This window comes from Acipenser ruthenus, chromosome 2 (assembly GCF_902713425.1).
Source record: "Acipenser ruthenus chromosome 2, fAciRut3.2 maternal haplotype, whole genome shotgun sequence".
Taxonomy (NCBI): Eukaryota; Metazoa; Chordata; class Actinopteri; order Acipenseriformes; family Acipenseridae; genus Acipenser; species Acipenser ruthenus.
The window spans coordinates 112171208-112187827 of record NC_081190.1 but is presented as its reverse complement, the minus strand read 5'-3'; the positions used below and the strand labels follow the sequence as shown (position 1 = coordinate 112187827).

Here is a 16620-nt window from a genome sequence, read left to right as displayed (position 1 = left end):
ACAAGCTCAGCTAAATGCTACTAGAAGTACAGATGTTTCAACATCAACTGTTCAGAGACAATTTTCAATTTTCTTGAACATTGCTTTGATACACCTTATGTTTTGTTTTGTATATTGTAACATGTGTTTTCATTTTCAAGTATTTACAGAAACGTATACGACGTAAAACATTGTCAATTATGAAAAAAAACCTAGTTTCCAGCAAGTGTACTCAAACTTTTGACTGGTACTGTGTATGTATATATATATATATATATATATATATATATATATATATATATATATGGATACGATTATGTGTGTTAAATCATTATGTATTATTGTTTAAGTAGTCATGGATTTCTTTCCTGTCCATCTTAAAAATACTAAGTTCTAAGGACTATTTTGATGTGTTCATGTTATTATGTGGCTTATCAAATTAGGTCAGGCAGTGTTGACAGTCTTGTCAGTGAGGTAGAGGCGGAGCTAGCTTCTCATGCCAGTGGGGTGAGTCTAGGGGCCCACTGTGCAAATACCTGTCTGATCATTTACTGGTCTGGTGATCGTATATCGAAGCAGATGTAGCAGAAGTGCTGAATTACTGTACAGTGCAATGCTGATGTGCAGAAAGTAGACTTTTAAGACCATAACAACGTTCGAATGAAAGCTGATAAACTTTCAAAAACTTTAAAGACTCATTACATAAAATAGTTGAAAACATAACAGGACATGCAAATATTTGGCATACAAATGCCCACTATTGAAGTACTAAGAATCCAGCAGATTGCTTAGGAATACTATTAATGTAAACAGTGAAGTGTTTATTGATGAAAAATACAAGGTCCCCTGGGGGCTCAGGTATTCAAACTGTCTTTGTTTTGATGTGAGACTCCCTGCCATGCACACACTGTCATGATCATGAGAGGATCAGGTATTCACACTGTTTTTGTGTTGTTGTCAGACTCCCTGCCATGCACACACTGTCATGATCATGAGAGGATCAGGTATTCAAAACTGTCTTTGTGTTGATGTGAGACTCCCTGCCATGCACACTGTCATGACCATGAGAGGATCAGGTATTCACACTGTCTTTGTGTTGATGTGAGACTCCCTGCCATGCACACACTGTCATGATAATGAGAGGATCAGGTATTCACACTGCCTTTGTGTTGATGTCAGACTCCCTGCAATGCACACACTGTCATTATCATGAGAGGATCAGGTGTCAGACTCCCTGCCATGCACACACTGTCATGAACATGAGAGGAGGAGGAACACATTCATGGCAATATTATATTAGAAGGCTCTATTTAATTAAAAATACTATTTGATGTTAAATGTGATTGGGAAGCAAAAAATAAAATGTGAGATGTTAACCAGAAATGTACACACATATTAAATAATAATAATAATAATAAAAAAAAATGGAACAAAATAATAATAAATGCCTTTATCGAACAACAACAATACTACAAATAACAATAATATTAATTCTAATAATATAAATATATAATACATGGATGAAGGCTATATTTGCATCCTGAGCCATTTGAAAAAAAAGTCATAATACCACAGTAGTGACGTCAAAAAGTGATAATTCCTCTAGAGGTAAATATACTTGAACGTTGACCCATTTGACTCCTTGAGACCATCGCTTTCAATTCAAACACAGAATGGCTCGTTGTTTCTGTATATACAACAACAAAATTATTCCACACAATAGATCTCACAAAACAGCTAGTTGCTTTTTCAGATCAGTCCTCTCACACAGCACACAGGCAGTGCCGCAGAACAGACAGACCAACAGCGCAACGCCAACTGAAACACCCACAAAACCACCTGATTTTTCATATTTCCAATGGCCAAATAAAGATAAAAAAAATATCACTTCTGGGTAGTGTAGTTTAGAAAGCAATCCATTATTTTTAATAGTAGAATAACAGCAGTAGAGACAGTGCACATTTGGGTTGATTAGATCGACCCGTACATTTATAGCATGTATGATGGCAACAGTATTCAAGTGAGTGTGTGTTCGGGCAGTCGAGAGGGGCCCACCAACCTTTATTTTCAGGGCCGGGGGTGCGGCCGCACACCCTGCCCCTCTCCCGCTGGCTCCGCTACTGCAGTGAGGTGCTGCTTTTGCTTTGGTAGTCAACAACAACACAGAATTTAGTGACTGTACTTGCTATTGCAAGTCCAATCTCAGTCTGCAATATATTACAATACTCTGGTTTTGGCATCAAAAATTGGACACCATCTCAGAATGTGACAAAAGTACCAGGGATTGTCAATTAGTCCACCCTATTATAATCTCCTATTGGGTTAAGGGAATAATGAAATACATTTTCACCGAAAAATGCTGCTACTGCATATTCATACAATAAAACCCATGAAGTAAAATAAATGAAATATTAAACGTTAATTAAAACTTTTGTACAATTCGTTTGCAAACTTACATTTTCTTTTTGTCATTTAGTCATGTCTTGGATGGTGATACTGGAGCAATCAGCTGATTGTATGTGGTATTGAATGTCATTGAAGTTTAAGTACATTTTTCAGGTCTGAACTCTGACCTATAATGCATGCATCCACTGTAAAGGAACACATCATTTTCTTCAGAGACATTTATCTTTATCATGTGCCTTGCAGGTTGTGGACCTATACTGGGGGATAGAGCCAGAGGAATGGGATAGTCCTGAACTCCAGAGGATCAGAATGAGACTACTGGAAGAGTGCCTGAAAACATCTGCAGGTCCATGTTTTGTTGTGGGTATATTAAAATAAGCCTTAATGTTGTTTGCCTTTTCAGTTTGTTGGTGATCTGTTTAAAATATTCCTTCTAGAAAGTTAATGGTAAACAGCACAATTCATCGATCGGTGTTAGCAGCACTCACACGAACCATGCATTAATAATTGAGTCTATTGAAACTAAAACCATTAAACAAACTGATCTAGTTTTACCATCACACTTGGATGTACTGCATGCCTATGGTTGCCACTGAATTAAAATCACTTTACTTTTGTTGAAATGGTTTAAAAATGGCATTAGGCGGTGTGTATGTAAAGTAAGCTCTTTTTTGAGAAATGTAATATTCTGACATATAAAACTGAAAAGTAAGAATGTTTGTATTTAAATAATAACATTTATTAATGTTAGCCTTTCGGTGGAATTTGGGGGAGTGGCGTGCCGGGACCCTTAATTGCTGCCTATCATTACCAATCTCCTATTTTAAACCCTAATCACACACACACCTTCCCTGTCTAGTGTTTTTCGTTTTAGCAAACGCTCAGACGCTGACATTTGTGCTTCAGCCTCGCGCCTTTCACTGCAGGTCATGTCTCTGCACAGTGCTGCCCAGATATTATAAGTTATTTTCCTAACTGCTCTGGTGATTCTTCTCATCATTCAGCTTCTCTATTCGGCTCCAGGAGCTCCAGCGTTAGTCATTCCTGCTCCATCCAGTCTCCAACCCAGCAGCAGTGCCGTTCAAAGCGCAGCTCCATTACTCAACTTTGTCCGCGTCTTCATTAGAAAGACCGACCCTCCACTAAACTTTCAAAGCTCCGCCGACAAGACAGACATTCCCATCATCAGTGATTGCCTTGCCTTAGCTCTATTTAAATCTACCATCTACCACAGGTTGTCTGCTGAACCTGTCCTAACTCCTCATCTGCAATCAGGTGCCCCTCCCCTGCTCCCCACTCAGCATCGCTCGCACAGAGCCAGCACAATTTAATAACCCTAACCATAACCCTAACCCTAACCCGCTCCCACAGAGCCAGCACAATTTAATAACCCTAACCCTAACCCTAACCCTAACCGTTCAATCAGAAGATCCGGTCCTGGACCTCCATCAGGTACGTTCAACGTTTTAATGACCTACCCAGCCCATTACAAACTCTATTCAACCAGCGATGGCTTGTGACTTTGATGGGTCTCATAACATACTCCAACGACACTGCTGTACTCCAGCTTTTCCACCGGCGCCTCACAGACCGTGGTTACCATGGCAACGCCCTCATCGAGTGTCAACGGAGAGTGGTAAGTTGCCTTGGTGATCAGGAAGCTTCATGAGACACTGCGAGCCTGTGCTTCAGTACTGCAATCTTCTGGCTCCTGCTGCTGCGCTTTCACAACGTGAGAGCGAGTTCAACTCACCGAATTCTGACATCTAAATACTGCAGGCTCGTCTTGTAGACCTACGTTAACTTATTTATATACATCACTAACTGTTCTAAAACATGTATCGAATATACTTATTATTCAAATCTAAAAAGAATATGCAAATGTTTTTATACATAGACAAGGATTTTAATTACAATAACCAAATATATTCTACACTGCTTCACTCAAGCCAATGGTTTCAATTCCAATCACAACCTATGGACGGCAATATAACACCATAACTTCTACATATTCGAAGCTGGTTTGCTGTCGCTGCGAATCTCGCACAATCCAACTACTCTATTCATTCCTGCAGTTTGTTGTCACTCCTAGGGATTCTCAGGAGTCCCCTCCTGTCTTAACCTTTTGCCTACCTATATTAATTGACATTCTTCAATTTCAACTCTTTCCCCCTCCTCCCTTCAAGCACCTGGTCATGAAGCCACGTGCTTATCGGTTTTCTGAGATGCTCAGAATCCACCATCACATTAACATCCATTCCTGCAACCTCTTCCTGTTCCCGGATTTGCACTGCCTCATGTGGCTCTGCTCTGTGGCTCTGCAAACCAACTTCATCAAGACACTTTATACATCTTTCACATCATTCCATTCAACGTGAGCTGCCAGTCAGATACGGAAACCATGTCCTACGATTATCAATGTTTGTCAAAGCGTCCTCCTACCCTGCAATGGACAATACACTCATAGACTGCTCCTGATCAAATCAATAAGTTTTGCAGCAGCCTCGGAGCAATGCATTCTTCATCCTCGCAGGTTCTACAGTGGCCTCAGATCTATGCATTCTTCATCTCTGCCCAAAGGCAGCCCCATCTCCAGCACCATCTAAAACCGCCTTAACTCGCAAGGACCAATACCCACCGCACTCAGCAGACCTCTGCACTCTACAGCAGGCCACTGCACACTACTGACAGCATTCCATCGTTTATTCCCTCAGATCTCTGCACTGTTCAGCAGATCCTGCCCTCTACTGTTAATCGCTCCTCACTACAGCAGATCTTGGCTCCCTCTTCAGATCTGCTCACTGTTGCAGCAGGCAAAAGTTGCTTTAGTTTACTGTTTAAACCTGCAACTGCCCTCCTCCAGAGCTTCCAACGCTCCAGCTTTCCTCCAGTACTCGGATCTTGGCAGCCATTTCCGCAGTCAAGGCTAACGCTAATCTCCATCTAATCAATCCATAAATAAAAAATCAATAAATAAAAAATACGGGGTGCTTGACTCCCTAAGCAGTCTAGTCATATGTCCGCTCATCCTCTCAAATACTACAAGCATTAATACATGGTTGATTATGAGTTAAGGAGTTCCACTATTAGGAGAATGACTGGAGTTGTGAAACCCAAATCTCTGAATGAGAGTTCTCCTTTTCCATTCCAAGCAGACACGATAGTAGCAAACCGTTGATCGATCCTGTATTAATTAACACATAGGATGGTCGGCATCTCATCTCTCTGCCCTTGTTTCCAGAATATGGGGCGCAAAGGGCACTGAGCTTCCTCAGCAGTCTATTCTTATATTCATTCAGCTCCAGCTGCCACCTCAGCCCTCAGTTCCAGCAGTCCTTCTTCCTCTACTTTCAGTATCCAATTCAGTCAGCTAATCCCGCCGGCTCCCCCCCCTCCAGCCTTCCCAGTTTCACCAGCTGCTATTCAACTGAATCCTACTGTCAGTAACCTCCTTCAATCAGCTCAGCATTACATGCTGCAGCCCTCACCCCTTCTTCAAGAGCTTCCTATTCTACAGCCTGGTCAGCGTCTTCAACTTTCTGCACCCAGAATCGAATATCTCTACCCTCAGAAAAGGCTGCTTCTGTCCATTCGATGACCTGATCATGGAAGTACTGTGTCTAACTGCTTTTTTATTCCTCAGATGCTCCAAGTTTACCGTCCCATCAGCTTCCACCTTCCCAGCGGCAGGTATATGCTCCCACGACCTATCTCTGTTCCCGAACTCACACTTCCATATCTGGCTCCGCTCCTCCAAAACTGACCAACTGCATCACTGTCATTTTACTCAACTATCCAAAATCAATTCCCCAGTGTGCCCCTACGCTGCCATGACAAGGTACATTTTCGAAAAAAAGCCTTTTTTTCCTGTCAGATCCGCTGTTTATCAACTCCTCCCACGCAATCATATCCCGAAACTGGTTTTCATCACATTTATCCATTCTTGTTTCCAGAGCAGGTCTTTCACCTCAATTCTATACCCCTCATTCGTTTAGGATAGGAGCAGCGACCTCAGCCGTCGGCGCTAACATCAATCTCCACCTAACATTTCGGGACGTGGCCCGCTTTAATCTCTCAGTGCTCGAGTCCCAACTGACCCATCTATTCTCATTCTTTACAGGTTCCCTAGGGGACTCCCCTCCGCTCCCGGTTTCGGAGACCTCAGCCTCGCCTCATTCGAGGGCAGCACCACATCGGTCAAGGAACCCTTTACTATTACTTCCTTTCAGGTCTCCACAAGACCTATTCTTGCCCCACGAGGCAACTCTGCCACGTCAGAGTTTTCTTACGTTTTTCAGATCCCCAGGGCCGTAGCCTTGAAGACCAAGCCCTCTACTCCGCAGAGTATGGCTCTCTGGTGGGGGATCTCTTTTCTGTCCAGACCGTAGTCTGTTCAGAAGTCCGGGCCGCAGCCCACTTCTCTAAGTCAGGCTCCCTTTGCCCGTTACTGTTGCGCTAACACCTGGTTTCTGCCTTCTCTGTACTACCCTATAGTCCCGGCAGGCGCCCTGTGAATTACAAAACATTACAAAACCTAAAACCTACAGCTATGGCCAAATGTTTTGCATCACACTATAGAATTAACTAATTTTGCTTCATAAAGTCAAATGAAACCTGTTGAATAATGTTACGTTAACATATTGAATTACATACCACTCTGCAGATTTCCATATGCTTAACAAAAAACTGACAAAAAATGAAAAATGTGACATTTCAAAATCTAACATGAAATACTGTACTACTATTATGGCTTCTGGTAGACTTTTGCAATATTATTTTGTTATTTAACACATGGTGTTAAGTAAAAGATCTAAATTATGTTCATAAAGGTTTTTTTTTTTTGGTTTCTTTTTAATTATGTCTCAGTCCTAAAATTCTATGTGATGCAAAACGTTTGGCCATAGCTGTTTTTAAAGCAAGCTCACCAAAAAAGCCTCACCTCTAAACATGCACAAACAGGATTTGGGGTAAACTTGGTATTAGACACAGTCAACTCTGCCTAATTATTATGAGCTGCAACGTTACTAGCGTCTTTTAAATGGATATAACTTCTAAACACTTGTAAATGTTATGAGTGTCATCTTGTGAACAAAGGTGTAAATACCATAACATAAACCCCAACAGGAAAATGTAAACGGCAAACTTTGAGTTTATATCGTGACACTTCCAGCTCATTTGAAAGAGATTCAATTAAAAAGGCAAGCCAAACATTGTCATCAAAGTTCTATTGGTTTCACTTGCATGAAATACTGCTTTTCAAAACGTAAAATATCTTTATACAGAACTCTCATTATTTGTATTCTTCACAAGGCCTGCATGTATGATTTGCAACACATACGAGTGATGTGAATTGAGCAAGATATGTCCTTGGCTGGCATTACCTGGCCTGTTTTTGAACATGTAACTGTTAGCAATTAAGTAGGATTTGCGGTATCGTCAGGCTTCTGTGATGTACAGTGACCAGCAGGTGGTGCCTCTTTGTCTATGTTAAGAAGTAAATTATGGACCCTGAGCAAAGCTGTCTCATTGCTGTGCAACGGTGTACATCCAGATGGAAACAATTCAAATAACCTTTAGTTGAGGACGGAGCTGTACATGTGGATGTATACTAGTGTAACAGCAAACACAGAGGAAGCTGGATAATCACAGACAAGCAAGTTATTAAACCTGCAGCTTGGCAGCAATGTTTTTGATCTCCAGGCATCGTTTATTGATATGCCTTTGGGGAGAGCGATCACAGCATCATTTGCTTTTATGCTCATAATTACATTTAGGAAAGTCTTTGGTGGTGAGCTAATATAATTTCATATTGTATTATAACATGCATACAAAATGAAAAACAAAATGTATAACTGTGAAGAAATGAGACTAAAGAAGGCAAATTAGGAAATAATCATTTGGAAGATCTGGAAGGATGTTTCTCACTGCAAACCCATATTTGTTTTCAACAACAACAGATTATACAGTACATACGATAATAATATCAAGCAAAATCAAGAAAAAAATAAATAAATAAATTGGTGTATTTACTGAAAATGGCATTAGCTGGAAGGTTTTCCTATTTTACCTTATAGTTTTAATTGAACGTTTATATTTTGAAAAAATATTTGAACATGAAAACCCTGTGATAAATTTAAAAATATAAATGCTTGATGTTCATGAAACATTTCTAGACAGTTGTTGTATTCTTTACCAACAGTCAATGAATGTAACATGAATAACAAGCTACATTTAGTTTTTCCAAACTGTATTTAAAAAAAACTCAAGAGTTCCTCTATAGTTGTTGCACCACAGACACCAGGGAGCACGCAACGAATGCTGTGTGTGTTGCAATAGCTTTTGAAACTGTAAAAGTCTGCCCAGTGCAGCTATCTTAATACTTTAAAAGTTACATGTTTATGTAAAAACTCCCAATAGACCATGAGCGCTAAACAGAGCTTTTCTTTCTTTAACACAGGCACTTGTAGGGGAAAAATATGGCAGCATCCGAATTCCAGGTGAGGTTGAATCATCTGAGTTTGAAATGATTCTGGACGCTGCAGTAGAAGCTACGTTAGACACCAGGATTTTGGAGGAATGGTACTGTAGAGACGAAAACGCTGTCCCACCAGCATACTACCTCAAACCCAAATCTGAAATGCTGAAAAATGAACTTAATGCAGTAAGTATTCTTATACAATATTTCCAGTTCTCTGTTTGTTTTGCCTTTATGTGTTTTGCAGCTACTCGCTCCAATGGTCTAGCTGCAACCTAACACTTATTACTATACAAATGAACTGCTCCATTAAAGATGGTGATCATATTAAAATAATAAATGCGTGTATTACAAAAGAATTATGAAATCAGGACCACATACTGTAGATAACTGAACCCTTTACCTTCTGATCTAGACTCATAACCCATGACGCTACATGACATAAGTCACAGGAAATTATATGCTTTTCTGCCTGAGGGAGATACTAGAACGTATTGGAAATGACAAAAAAAAATCATTACACTGTTTTAAAGGGCTCCATAGTTCAAGCAAAGTTCACACTGACAGCATACAAGAATATTCCTTTATTTAGTACACGTACTGCCTTTGTAACTGGTCCCCAAGCAAGCCCCTTAGCCATTGACTCATGAATAGATCATTTTGAATAACAAGGGGAGGAATGGGGTAGGCATTATGCCATCGCGTGCGTCTTGAGGTTTGACATACAGGAATCCTAGAGGAACGGGCCCATGAGCACACATGCACATCAAAAATACATTTTTCATTCTCCCGGAGAGTAACAAGATAATTACCAGGGCATATGATGTTAACACACATATTGGAATGGTTCCTAGCAATGCTATGCCTGTGCTATTCCAGATGTGAGATCCCAGATGAAGAATAAACTAAAATATGGTATACAGATCTATTTTCAAAACGTTCATGGAGTATTCTGTTTTATATAAAAAGTGCAATGAATGCAAAAGAAAGTGTGCTTAAACATAATAAAAGTAACAAAAGTAACTTAATAAAAGTAACAACTAATACAATCCATAATTTAACAGGAACTATTAAAAAAATGCAATGACTGGAATATTATTGAGCTGCATTTCAGTAATTTTTGGAGTCGGATATTAGAAATTGTAGTGTTAATCCTCTGTTCTACTCTACAGAGGGATACAATAAACAGGGTCCAAACTCAGTCAGAACTGCCATACAAAATAAAACATCTGGAATGGCATTTAAATACATTTATATAGATGAGTATAAACTAAAAAAGGATAGAAAATACTAAATATTTGAAAGTAAAGTGTGATATGTGTTGTAAAGTGATTGTTATGTTATGTTTTCATCAGATTTTGTGTCATGTTCATTATTTGGTGTAAACTTGCTTACAAATACCTAGATATTCATGTTGTTTTGGTTTATTGGATAGCCTATTCCATGTGAAGCTATTTCCATTTCAGTTTTGGTTTATTGGATAGCCTATTCCATATGAAGCTATTCCCATTTCAGGAGCAATTAAAGCTTCCACTCTATAATAAAGGAGTGGCAAAGAAAACACAGTTAATCATGCAATGTATTTGGTCATTATAGACTTCTGAGGGTCTTTCACTCAATCCGAGAATGTGCTGTATGCCACCACATCAAAAAGAAACCCTATTTATGACATCAGCCATGCCATATTTAGTGTCTACCAGGCTTTATTCTCAATATCATTAGGGTTGACAGCAACTGCTTTAAAAAAATCATACCTAAAACTAAATAAAGATGTTTTTTTTAAAACGTGTATATTATCAATAAGGAGTGCTAGCATCAGTGAATGGGTAATATAAACAGAGCAGTCAATACTACTCCTGACGATATTCCCCCCTACACAGACTATCGCTGTCATATAACTCTTTCTTTTTCTGAAGGTTAGTTCAACAGATGAAATAACTATAACAGAATTCACAAAATGAATAACTACAGTGAGCGGATATGAGGTATCAGCATGCACTACTGCCTTTCAAGACAAGCCCAACATATTTGTCACTGATTTGTTATTTGCTTCTCTTTTGCACAGCAAGACAGTTTTGTTTTATTAAGAAATGTAGTTTGAAAAAATGTGTCACTTTGGGATTAAATTCCCAGATCTCTTGAGGGAATGTAGAAAGTAATTTGTAATGCCTTTGAATTTTCAGATGGACTCCACCAATGATTCACAGAATGACAAGACGTGGCAGAACATATCTGAGGAAATCAAAAAGATTTTCAAAACAGCAGTTTCTTCACTACAGAAAAAGGGAACCATGAATAACAACCAGGCAAAGAGATTCCTCTGCTCTGGTATTATATATATTTTATTTCTGCATGCAAGCTTCATCAATAGAAGAGGCTGCAATGGACTGTATGTAGTTAGTCTGGAAACCAAAGTAAACATTAAAGCTTTCTTTTTTTGTTTTACTCCAAAATGTAAAACGTTCTCTAGAGCATATTTTTTCTGAACCTCCTTTATTAAATCAGTTACTGTAATTATTCTTATATGTACTACTTTTATGTATGTGCTGTATCATGTGTGGACTCTAGGGAGTACTACACAAGGATGGCATGCAGATACATTCAAGGGATTCTGATGATATCATTGTCTTTAAGCCAACAGAATCCTGAGATTGAAACTCACCTTATGCATGGGTTTGGCCATGTGTTATTTTATATTGTATATGATCACGAAGAAGTACAGGTACAGCTCTGACCAAAGGTTTTGCATCACCTAGCATTTTAGGATTGAGACATAATTTAAAAAACTATATGAACATAATTTAGATATTTTATTTAACATCATGTAACCAAAGAAACTACAAAATGATATCGCAAAAGTCTACCGGAAGCCATAACAGTAGTACAGTATTTCGTGTTAGATTTCGAAATGTCACATTTTTCAATTTTTTTAAGTTTTTCGTTAAGTACATGGAAAACTACAAAGCAGTGTGTAATATGTTAACGTAACACTATTCAGCAGGTTTCATTTGAATTTATGAAGCAAAATGAGTTAATTCTACAGGGTGGTTTAAAACCTTTGGCCATAGCTGTATACAATTGTGTGACAGACTTTAGACATGGTGACAGCAGGGGGTTTAAGAACAGCAGCACAGTAATACAAACGTAAGGAAAGAAAGGAACAGCATCAGGGACAAATAATGCTATAGCTAACTGTAAATTGATGATAATGGACTTCAGTGTACAGAAACAAAGGGGTTTTATTTCAGCTCTAGAACAATGCATATTACTAAAAATCCACCAAGAGAGTGTTCCACCATGAGACCAAAAATACAGAGCTTTATCAAAATTAAATAGACCGTAGTCCCACTAATCATAAACTGCAACGGGTTCTTACAGCTTCAACATTTATTACATTTCACAAAAGTAGCAGAATTTTAGCAACTCTTTGTGGCTTTTAGGAGTCGTTTTTAGACTGAAGGTTGTTCTCGCAAGCATGTACATCATTTATGGAATTACACCAGGTATACAAATGTGAAACTGCTATAAAGAGCAAAGCATCATCATATTTAAAAAAAATCTCGTTTTGTTTTTTACAGCACTTGAAGATGAATTGGACTTTGCTTTGGGAAAACAAACCCCTGCATTTCTAAAAAAGTGTGTGTGCTACATTCGGAAAATCGCTAACTTTGATAGGCATGCAAAACTCCCAGAGATGGGCCGATATATGGATACAATAGTGGAGAATGATAAAGTTGTGAGAAACCAAGAAGCCCACGAGAGACTCGTTAAACTCAGGGATGAATTTATTCCTACTGTTGTTGCATCTTCCAACCTTCGAGTCTACACGTCTGTTACACATTGTGACATGAAACTTGGATATTCTCAAGAGGTAGAAAACCATTACGTGGAAGGCCTTTGTAAACAGTTTTATGAAGATATGGTCGACATAATCCAGGCCACAGTCCAGCAAAACTTTGACACTGAAACAGATCCACTCTACGATGAAGTACTGCAACACTTATCTCTGTGTAAAACGTATGCCTCTTTCTATGAGCACCGATGTGAAGCTTTGGATATGATATACAAGTACATTTTGCCCAACAAGGCAGGACGCATGAACCCCCTAATAGTATATGGAGGACCTTGCACTGGGAAAACTTTGCTTCTCGCGGAGGTGGCAAAACAGGTAACATTTATTTCATTAATACAGTATTGTTTCAGGGTGTGTTAAAAATACAGATGTATTCTTACTGGTTTGTCAGTTTAAATTTTCCAACAAAAAAAAAGTTTAGCAATTGTCAATGTTGACATTATTTATCAATCAACTTTTAGAATATGTAGCCACTTATCACAAGAAGTGGGTTTGAAATTCAGGTGAAAATATATATATATATATATATATATATATATATATATATATATATATATATATATATATCATGTTGGCTACTGGATATAGCATGCTAACATTTCAGAACAGTCATCAAACTTTAACTCTCACCTGTGTATTTTGACTTTAAAGCAGAAAATAATACTAGAAATGGATTTTCTTTGTAACATGGTTTGGTTTTCAAAATAGTATTATTATTATTATTATTATTATTATTATTATTATTATTATTATTATTAATGTCAGAATATAATCTTTTTTGGTTTTTGGCAGTATTTGCGTTATCCCTGAACCTTGAATTACCTGGTTGTTCATCCAGAAATTCACTGGGACCCTGACCCGTATCATGAAATCTTTTTAATGTATCACTAGCTTCCTTTTCGATAAGTAGGCAGCAGTGTGGCGTAGTGGTTAGGGCTCTGGACTCTTGACCGGAGGGTTGTGGGTTCAATCCCTGGTATGGGACACTGCTGCTGTACCCTTGAGCAAGGTACTTTACCTAAATTGCTCCAGTAAAAACCCAACTGTATAAATGGGTAATTGTATGTAAAAATAATGTGATATCTTGTAACAATTGTAAGTCGCCCTGGATAAGGGCGTCTGCTAAGAAATAAATAATAATAATAATAATAATAAGTCATCCATGTTCATTGGCAATGTGGCTGAGACCCTACAGGGTTTATTCTGATGACATCATTCTAATACACCTTGCCTGGGGGCCCTGTTGCCTGGCATTCCTTTTCCATCAGGGACATTGTTTTTTGTTTTTTTTTTTTTTTTTTTTTTAATTTAGTCGTCGCCAATTATTTTTACCCCGGTTTTCACCCCAATTTAGCATGCCCAATTATTATCTGTATCCCCGGCTCACCGCTTGCAACCCCCCCGCCGACTCAGGAAACGGAGGCTGAAACACGCGTCCTCTGAAACGTGCTCCTTCCAAGCCGTCATTTTTCGCACTGCAGATCCACAGCAATGCTACCAGACCTATAGTGCCGGAGGACAACACAGATCTGGCGGCTCCGCTGCAGAGCCACAGGCGCCCTATCGGCCACAGGGGTCGCTGATGCGCGGTGAGCCGTGGATTCCCCTGCCGACCTAAGCCCTCCCTACCCGGGCAGCGCTCAGCCAATTGTGCGCCGCCCCCTAGGAACTCTTGGTCACGTTCAGCTGTGACATAGCCTGGATTCGAACCAGCGATCTCCAGGCTATAGGGCACATCCTGCGAGGAGCGCCTTTACTGGATGCGCCACTCGGGAGCCCCTCATCAGGGACATTGTGACAGTGTAACCTTTACAAGGTTACATGTCTGTTGGCATCAAGCGAAAATACATAGCAGGCTTGCATAGCAATCATTGCAACATTCTCATTCTGACTCATTTCCCTTCTGGCCATCCAGAACATGATGTCGTAATGTGTGTGCCATATATTTACATTGCACACTTCTGCATCTACACTATCACGTGACAAGGGGTAGGACTTTTTTCCTTTTACTTCTAAAATCTAAAAAACTACCCTGCCCCTCTTCTTCAGCTGTGGCTATAGCAAATATATATATGTGAGTGTGAGTCTGAAAAACATTGTATGCCATGAACATGCGATTAGATATCTGCCATTAGATGCAGAATGCAAATTTATATATTTAGGAATGTATATATTGAACTGAATAACATGACCTACTAAATTATGCTCCTTTTATTAAATAAAATGAAACCATTCCAAATCATTGTATGTATAAATAGGGTTATTCTGAAATTCATGGCAGGACAGTGGAACTCTGTATTCAGTACCAGGGTAAATGGGATGCAGCTATCTGAGAGCGTCCCAGGTAGCTGATCTCTTAAGCCTCCCACTTTTCACACTTTCATCAGGAAATCAGAAATCAGGTTGAGGTTAAACTGAACACTGTACTGTTTTTTTTTTTTCAAACAGTTTTAAAATGTATTTTAAACGTTTGCATTTCTAGAGCTGAGGGTCTCCGATTAGCTTTTTATAGTTTTTAAGTCCTATAATCACCCTAGGTAGTTGAAAAAGCCTCCTATGAAGGAAGTTCTCTCAATCGGCTGTTTACCTTAACCATAGGTGGGTATAAAGGGTACCACCTGGGCATCACCTCCTCTCATACCCACTAATGATAATCACTGGTACCTGCTGTCAATGATGCTCTAGTGCAGGGGTCTCAAACTCGCAGCCCGCAGGCCACATGCGGCCTGCACAGCGCTACAATCTGGCCCGCTAAATAATTACACAAAAGTAATTTAATCTGGCCCGCATTTAGCTGCATACGTAAAACTCCAGTAAAACGTGTGTAGGCGATGTTGTGCATAGTTTATGGTTAGTTTATGGTGAGACTATATGAACTACTGATCGTACCAGTCACTCGAAGATATCGTTACCCGATCCCCAACAAACGTAAATGAGCAAAGAAATGGCTCAGCCTAAAAGAAATTGACCACGAACACAGAAAATTTCAAGAAAAGTGGATGGTTGATATTCTTTTGTGGAGTACAAACAGAGTACGACATGTTTGATTTGCAAGGAAAGAGTTGCCGTTTTAAAAGAGTACAATATTAAATGGTACTATACAACAAAGCATGCAGAGCAGTATGATAAATATTGAGGAGAAATAGCTTTGCAGTTGAAGGAAGGATTAGTGTTGCAGCAACAGCTTTTTCAGAAAGTGAAAAAAGAGTCAGAGGCAGCAGTTTTGGCAAGTTATGTGGCGAGTGAAATGATTGCTAAGTCTGGGAAGCCGTTCACTGATGGTGAATTTATTAAAGACTGTATAATCAAAGTGTCTGAGATCGTATGTCCCGACAAGAGAAGCATTTTTAGTAATATTAGCCTGTCTGCAAATACAGTAGCAGAGTGTGTTGTTGAGCTTTCTAAAGATCTTGAGGAGCAGCTCTGCAAGAAAGGCAAAGCATTCAGTGCATACTCTATCGCGCTTGAGAGCATCGATTTGGTTGATAGTGTGCAGCTGGCGATATTTGTGAGAGGTGTTGATGGTAACTTTCACATCATGGAAGAACTGCTAAACTTGTCTACGATGCGCGGTAGAACAACAGCAAGTGAGATCTTTCAAAACCTAGAAGACGCACTAGAACACGCTGGTCTGCAGTGGCATTCTTTAGCAGGCTTAACAACACATGGAGCCCCAGCAATGATTGGGAAAAAAGAACGGGTTGGTAGCGCTTGTGCAAAAAAAGATGGAAGAACAAAACACAGAGCAACCAGTAGCATTACACTGCATCATTCACCAGCAGGCACTGTGCCACTGTGCATTTCCGTTGCTGTGAAATGTGTGAACTGCATTCTCTCCAGGGGCTTGCAGCACAGGTAGTTTTGTGCTTTCTTGGAGGAAATTGAATCCAAATACAGTGACTTGCTG

General features: G+C 39.4%; 1 protein-coding gene across 2 annotated transcripts in view; it reads left to right on the top strand.

Moving 5' to 3' along the window:
- Positions 1 to 16620, top strand: part of LOC117408936 (NACHT and WD repeat domain-containing protein 2-like) — a 40603-nt gene that overhangs the window by 16578 nt on the left and 7405 nt on the right. Inside the window, exons 5-8 of one of the 2 annotated variants that reach the window (XM_034014408.3) lie at positions 2629 to 2745; positions 8843 to 9046; positions 11044 to 11188; positions 12439 to 13028. In XM_034014408.3, coding sequence (XP_033870299.2) covers positions 2629 to 2745; positions 8843 to 9046; positions 11044 to 11188; positions 12439 to 13028 — 1056 coding nt within the window. Of the gene's footprint in view, positions 1 to 2628; positions 2746 to 8842; positions 9047 to 11043; positions 11189 to 12438; positions 13029 to 16620 lie in introns of those variants that run through there. The other variant, XM_059006484.1, reaches the window with a different exon arrangement.